Consider the following 7,331-nt stretch of genomic DNA (forward strand, 5'->3'; position numbering starts at 1 on the left):
ATATGAAGTGCAGTTAATACTTATAAAGATATCATAAAAAAAATAGTGGAAACTTAACACATATTTTTTAAATGACATATTTATGTCAATATTTGTAAACAATCTTCTCGTGAAAACATAATTACATAACATTTTTGATTTACAATGCAAAAATTTCCGATAATAATGCGGAATCTGGAAAAGTGCCCCGAATGCTTGCAGCGTTTCCACGTTGAATGGCAAGGGAAATCCTCTCAAAAAGGAATTTCTTTGATTTTGAATCGCCTGATTCCGTGAAGACATATAATTAAATAAATAATTGCTTAATTTCCAACGTAATGTTCAGTCTTTTCAAAACTATTTTTTTTTTATTTTATCAAAAAGTTTTGTTTGTATTTTTTTAAGATTTTCTCAAAAATAGTTGATTCTTACTTAAATAAATTATTATTTTCGTTCCTTAATTTGAATTAATGTTGAAATAAAAATGCCATTCATACGACTTATCTAATGTATTTTCAATAAAAGCCTTAAGGTTTTATATTTCTTATACATAACATAAAATTAATATAAAATTAGCTTAATAACTAGTATATTCAACAAAAAATAAATATGTCAGTTTTATGTAAATATAGGGAAAAGAAAAACTGACATATCTATTTAACAATATAATATACATAATAATAAAATAAACAGACGAATAATAAAAACAAAAAATCAATTGTCCTTGATGAAGGATAATAGTGGTAGTACCAGTTAGAGTTCTTCTACTAAATTGCTCATAAAGGTTTTCTTCTAGATCTGGTACTACTCTGGCAAATTAACAATGTAAAATGTTGATCAATTATTACCAAAGGAATTTCAACTTCGCGTGACTTTGAATTAGTTAACAACTATCGTTAATATAGTTAATGAATGAAACAAGAAATAGCAATAAATGATAACAAACTGGAATTATGCAGAAGACGTTATATTCTGAATCCAGTCAACGTAAGGATAGGTCCTTGTGTATCCTGATGGATCAGTACTTTCGCATCCATTTCCGCTAACAAAACTAGAAACCCCAACGTGGACTGTGTGGTACCGAGCATACGTGTCAATCAAAGGACCACCAGTATCACCCTTAAGAAAAAAAATATTGGCAAGAATTTTTTTTTTTTAACTTAAACTTACATAACAAGCTCCTTCATTATAATTTCCTTCTACGCAAACCATGGTGTCGACAATTTGGTCGCCATAAGTTAGCTTACAGTCATTAGTCGACAGAGCAGTCACATATACATAGTTCAGCTCGTCAGAAAAAGCGGAACTGTCTAATTTTCACAATACTGTCAATAAAAAAATTGCGTCAAGAAATGAAGACTTACCATCAGTAGTTTGTCCCCAACCGATGGCTCTAATCGTGTGGGCTTGTGGTAAGGGATCAATTGCCAAATAGTTAATCGAGTTTATGGTATCTAACAATTTGCAAGAACACAAGGTGGAAAAATTCAAGTCGATTGTTTTTTGTTACCTGTGAACTCGATGGGCATTCGGAACTTGATTAAACCAATATCGTTGGCCAAAGTCATAGGATCATAATCCGGATGCAAGAAGTAATCACTAGTGGATAGAGTGACAGTGCTATCTTTCAAACTAGACGCTCCTAAACGGATTGTAAAGAGTACCGCTCTGAAAATACTATTTGTAGAAACAGGAAATGGACGAATTTGGTACTAACCCATCGACACATTGTCCCGCAGTAATGACAAATTGTCTTGTGTAAATGGTACCACCACAGAAGAATTTGCTACCGGAGGTTTGCACATCGATTGCTGCGGCGAAAGGGTACTGATGAATGGGTGCAGGGAATCCACCTATTATGCGAGAATCTGAAATTTTCTTTAAAATTAATACATACATTTCTCTTTGGGTTCAAGTCTTACTAGGAGCCGGTGTCACCTAAAAAACAGATCATCAATTTAATTCTAGTTTTAGTTTTACTTAAATTACCGTTTGGATGTAAATTGCAATCAAACTGAGTACCAAGAGTCTCATGATGGTCTAGGAACTATTCTTTGAAAAAATTGAATTGATGGGAAATTTGAAAAGTCCCATACTTATACTATTTTGGATTAAAAATTTATCTTTTTATCTAAGGATTTGTGTTAGAAACGTTGTCATAAAATATACCACAAAATATTTTTGCTGATCATTTCCTTTATATAACCTCATGTATTGCGTTTTATATGTTTAGTATCTTTAAATTAAAAACTTTATGTCAAGTTGCTATCTACTCCGCTATTATAAATAACTGTTTTACTTTGTCTTATAAAGAGGAAAATTCTTTATATCTGTGATATATGAGGCTATTTTAACTACTCTGAAGTTAATAAATCGAATAGGAAAAAGATTAGAAAATTTAGATATACTCCTAAGTAACTAGAATTATACATGAAAACTTGAAGCAATAAACGAGATCTGGTCTATAAAAGGGTATGTTGTTGGAGAAACTTCTCATTAAAAATTACCATCGTATACCTAAATTTTCTTTATTCAAAATCAAATCTGGTAAACTTTTGTAAAATCTATAAAGAAAAAAAAGTAAAAATTGTATTGATAACATAATTACGTGATATTTTTGATTTACAATGCAAAAATTTCCGATAATAATGCGGAATCTGGAAAAGTGCCCCGAATGCTTGCAGCGTTTCCACATTGATTCTAATATTTAGGTGCCTAGATGTCTAATATTTGAAACAATCCAAAAAATCGAGAGTTTTACGAAAATAGTGTTCAGTATTTTAGTTTATTAGATGCACCGATGCGCTTGGAAAGCACCAAAAAACCTCTTCATTTTGTTGATTTTATTTCGCTGATTTGTTAGAGTGACGTGAATTTTATATATCTGGTGTTCATTTAAATTTATCCTCAAAGTAGGCGTTGAAAAGTCGATTGTGAACGCACCACGGGTTACAGATCACGGATCAGCTGTTTAAATCTAACCTCATTTTTTGCGTTGTTTGAGTTTTTACTCTGCAAACTGACGAGTGGTACCATGGACCTACCATTACCTCCATTACTTCCATGAGTGGTACGTTCACAATCGACTCTTCGACGCCAGCTTTGAGGATAAATTTAAATGAACACCCGACATGTAATTGTGAAGGGACTACACTTGCGACAGAAAATATAAGATGATCGTAACCAGGACAAATCGTTTATCTTTAAATGGATTACGTGGAAAATAAGTGCTCAAGAAGAATTATAACGTAGAAAATGAGACATAGCATAATAAGGTTCATAGACATAGCGAGAAACAAATAAAAAGTTTTGTAAAAAAATGTATATTTATCGTAATTAGCAATACATTTTTAGAGATCTGTTAGACCTGTCACATTTCTGATCCACGCATTGTAAGGGAATGTTCTTGTAAATCCTGAAGGATCAGTACTTTCGCAACCGTTCCCACTAACAAAACTGGATACGGCAACGGGAATGGCGTGTCCAGTACTATAGTACTGAATCAAAGAGCTACCAATGTCGCCCTAGTGCAAGAAAAAAATATAACCCCTGCAATTGACAACTAGAGCGGAACTTACATAACAAGTGCCTTCATTGTAGTTGCCTTCAACGCACACCATATTGTCGGTGATTTGGCTTCCATAAATAATTTTACATTCTACATTTGTGATGGTGACTACAATTACGTAGTTCAGTTGCGCCGCGAGCCCAGCATCGTCTAAAAGAATTAATTGATAACCACCGAGCAACAGCTTTTTCTAAGAACTTACCATCACTGGTTTGACCCCAACCAAAAGTTGAGGTACTCACAAAATCGGGAATTTCTGATAGTGGCAGTCTGCCGATAGGTTTGATGTAATCTGTGTTAAAAAATATTTTTGATTTGTCACACCAAGAGGGATGTCTTACCGGTGAAAGTTATTGGCATGCGAAGTTTAATCAATCCAAGATCATTCTCTAAAGTGAGGGGATTATAATCTGGGTGAAGAGTATAAGAAGATGTGGCCAATTCAAGTTGACTGGGGTCGTTGCCTTCTAGAGTAATCGAACCTAAGAAGATTTGGAAGAGTGTGGCTCTGAAATTTAATACTTGGAAATGGATTCATTTTAGAAAGGTTTTTAATACTCGTCGACGCATTGACCAGCTGTTAGAATCCATTCGTTTGAAAGAAGAGTGCCGGCACAGAAATGTCTGGTGGTAGGAGTTTGGACATAGATGGCTGCTGCGTAGGGAAACTGAAGAGGATGAGCAACCTGACCACCAATTATGCGTCCTCCTACAATGGAGAGAGTTGGTTGAGAAGACCATTATGTGATTGTAACATTTACCTGGATGCCTTTTACTTGTGAGAATCTGAAAAATCCATAATTTTAACAAAAATAATCTGAATTAGAGTTGCAGGTACTACCTTACTGAAGGGAACTGCATTGAGTGCAACTATGCACATGGAAATTAGCAATAGACACTTCATTTTGTTTGTTTTATTTGTCTGATTTGTCTGATGTAGATTTATATATACGTAATTCGGAACGTATTGCACTTGAGATAGAAAATCTAAAAAGATTATAACAAAGATAAATCTTTTATCTTTGAGTGAATTACGTGGAAAATAGGCTCAAGGAGAATGACAATGGACGGGAGAATAGAGCTGGATTAATATAATTTACATTCAGCCAAAAGGAGCGTGTTTACTTTATGATCTACCGAGTGATTGAAAATATGAATAGGTACAGTTATAAGTAGGTAGGCTTGAAACACTCTCAAAAAAAATTCCAACGTACGATTTGAAAATATTCGTGATTACTATCAACATAGAGATATTTTAGACCCATTACATTGCTTCTACAAAATTTTCTTCACAGAAAAATGGCAAAAACAATGATTTACCATAAAAATTGACTTTTTTTTAAATACTCCCAAAAAGAGTTCGTTTAAAATGTGATTACTAACAATGCAGATTTATTTTGGATTCGTTAGGTTCCTCGCAAAAAATTTTATTTCACGCAATAATGAAGAAAAAGGTGACAGTTTCAAGAATCACAGAATCTCCGATGATTTATTGCATATCGATTTATAAAAAAAGTAAAATTATTTGTATTTAAATGTATATAATCGTCATTAATAAAACAATAATAATAAATGTTTCTTTTTCCAAATTTTGTAATTTTGAAAATAAAAATTCAAAACACAATTTTATCTTCAAGCGGTTGAAAATCACGCCTTTGTGTATCTCCATAGAAACGGTTAAAGTGGCATTTTTTTAATGAGGGGAGTAGAAATACTTCAAGTTCTAGGAGTAGAAGTGTCCACAGGCGAATCAATTGAGTCAAATGTAGGGTCATTTAAAGCATTTGTCACGATTTATTTATTAATTATAATTATCAATTACATGAAATATTTGATAATTAAATTATCCTTATTCAAAAAAAGCCTTTAAAAAGCGAAATAGCAAAATTATTACCTAATATTTAACCGGTTCCGCTGTGGTGTAAGACGAGTCGCCCGTTGTGGGCGTGTCAATGGATGTTGGATCAGATGTAAAATGTCAAAAACAGCGCAAGATGACCCTTCAGTATTAAAAAGTAAACAGTTGTAAGTTGTAATTGTTTGCTATTCACGTTTTGATCATTTTTGTTAAGTTTAGCGATTATCTGAAGTATGTCCGATGCCATTGCACGGCTCCAGAATTGACGTAGATCGCGGCAAACTGTATGCAGATCTAATTCCGCCACAGTCCCGGGCGAAAAGTGTATAATTGCTCCTGATGAAAAGTATCTGTCTACATAGGTCAAATTTCTGAGTTCCCTAGAGGAATAATTATAAATTATGATTGTAGGTTAGGTATATGGATACTAGGTGTGACCGATGCTTGTAGATGCAATGAAATCACGAATTTGACAATGGGAGATCTCGAAGATTTGGAATCTGCTATCTTAGTAAAAGTTCAGGACACCTACTAAAAATTACAAATCGCAATCATTCACCATTTTGGGAAAGTTTTGTCTGGAAACTTACAGAAAGTAAGTTTTAGATATATTGTTGCAGACTTTACTAATATTATGGAAACTTCAAGTACCAATAATATTACAAGGGAAGTAGGAATTACTCGTGCCTGAAAATTTGAAAATTGTAATATTAATGTACCTGCAGGAAAAAAATAAATGAGTTCATGTCTGATGTTTTTTGTGATCCGCCTGAAGATTAAATAGTATATAGCATTCGAGGTAGAAGGTTCTCCCAGTTGCCGACCTCAACTTCGTCTCGGTCTTCAATCTCTGGGCTTAGCACAAAAAGGCTCGCTTCTAATTCTTTATGATATAATCTACAATCTACTGTTTTCACCTTATGAAAAATGACTGTAAGGTGATTTAAAAAAATTGCATTAAATTTTTTTTGAAAAAATTTTTCTAATTATTAATAGAAAAGTTCTTAAACTCGGTACAGGTTGCAAAGACACACTTGTCATTTGCAACAGCATTTTTTTCATATTTCTGAACCAAATAAAGGCACAAAGGGACCAGAAAATCATAGTTTGGGTTGAATATTTTCCATATAAGTATAGTTTTAAAGTAATTTCAAATGACTAATGCCATAAAAGCGCTGTTGCAAATGACAAGTGTGTCTTTGCAACCTGTACCGAGTTTAGATAGATTTTGAATTTACAGCAAAAAATAAAAGTGTTAAGTATTTTTCACTCTAAGGCCCGGTTTATTCACCTTCAAGTAACTTTATGTGAACGGTAATTACCATGGATCTACCAATAGAAGATTGAAATCATAGCAACTACTGGCCAGATAAATTTACTTGAAGATGAATAAACCGGGCCTTAATCTATCACAAGCCAACTTGTAACGGGTGACTATTAAAATTTTCACTTGGAGTTGGCTTTGAACGAGTTTTTATTTTTTCTGTTACTTTAGACACACGCAAGAACGAACGACAAATGTCAGTCAGTACAATTGAAACATAACCAAATTAAGAGAAAAAACATTTATTGACATGTCAAACTTGTCAGTATCTAAGGTGCAACAGAAAACAAAAAATGATCCATAGCCAACCCTAAGTAAAAATTTTAATAGTCACCCGTTATAAGTAATTGCAGCTTGTTTATGAGCAAATACTTTATTTTATTTTATATTATATAAATTTATAATCCTAGTCCTTGTTCAATATTTGTTTAAGATTATATTGGAAACAATCTGTATCTTCATCTAACTTAAACAAACATTTTTGTTGCTTATAAAAAATTTATATTTGACCCATTTTACTTAAATATCATTGGAGCTGTCAAAATAAAATGCGCTTATAATAATAAAGGTGTCTATAAATGGAGCTAACGATAAGATAAAAA

At 32.8% G+C, this 7,331-nt stretch overlaps 2 protein-coding genes across 2 annotated transcripts; both read right to left on the minus strand.

Annotated features, from left to right (window-relative positions):
- Nucleotides 1–473: 473 nt before the first annotated feature.
- On the minus strand, nt 474–2,118 carry LOC138131182 (brachyurin-like). The gene is made up of 7 exons (XM_069048018.1): nt 1,969–2,118; nt 1,902–1,917; nt 1,697–1,847; nt 1,490–1,647; nt 1,344–1,433; nt 1,150–1,289; nt 474–1,098 (listed from the first exon to the last, which is right to left on the minus strand). Exons 1-7 carry the CDS (start codon nt 2,011–2,013, stop codon nt 931–933), a joined length of 768 nt encoding a protein of 255 aa, XP_068904119.1. The 5' UTR covers nt 2,014–2,118; the 3' UTR covers nt 474–930.
- Nucleotides 2,119–3,286: 1,168 nt separating this feature from the next.
- On the minus strand, nt 3,287–4,544 carry LOC138131181 (brachyurin-like). Its single transcript, XM_069048017.1, has 7 exons — nt 4,389–4,544; nt 4,309–4,333; nt 4,106–4,256; nt 3,889–4,055; nt 3,750–3,839; nt 3,558–3,697; nt 3,287–3,503 (listed from the first exon to the last, which is right to left on the minus strand). The coding sequence occupies exons 1-7, from the start codon at nt 4,449–4,451 to the stop codon at nt 3,330–3,332; spliced, it is 810 nt and encodes a 269-aa protein (XP_068904118.1). The 5' UTR covers nt 4,452–4,544; the 3' UTR covers nt 3,287–3,329.
- Between the last annotated feature and the right edge of the window lie 2,787 nt (nt 4,545–7,331).

This window comes from Tenebrio molitor, chromosome 5 (genome assembly GCF_963966145.1).
Source record: "Tenebrio molitor chromosome 5, icTenMoli1.1, whole genome shotgun sequence".
Lineage (NCBI taxonomy): Eukaryota > Metazoa > Arthropoda > Insecta > Coleoptera > Tenebrionidae > Tenebrio > Tenebrio molitor.

Coding starts and splice junctions, on each gene's coding strand:
- LOC138131182 (XM_069048018.1), bottom strand. CDS start 2,013: ATGAGACTCTTGGTACTCAGTTTGATTGCAATTTACATCCAAACG. Junction 1,434..1,489: donor AATGCCCATCGAGTTCACAG/GTAACAAAAAAC, acceptor GCAAATTGTTAG/ATACCATAAACTCGATTAAC. Junction 1,290..1,343: donor TTGGGGACAAACTACTGATG/GTAAGTCTTCAT, acceptor TGTGAAAATTAG/ACAGTTCCGCTTTTTCTGAC.
- LOC138131181 (XM_069048017.1), bottom strand. CDS start 4,451: ATGAAGTGTCTATTGCTAATTTCCATGTGCATAGTTGCACTCAATGCA. Junction 4,257..4,308: donor CACAAGTAAAAGGCATCCAG/GTAAATGTTACA, acceptor TCTCCATTGTAG/GAGGACGCATAATTGGTGGT. Junction 3,504..3,557: donor ACAATGAAGGCACTTGTTAT/GTAAGTTCCGCT, acceptor TTCTTGCACTAG/GGCGACATTGGTAGCTCTTT.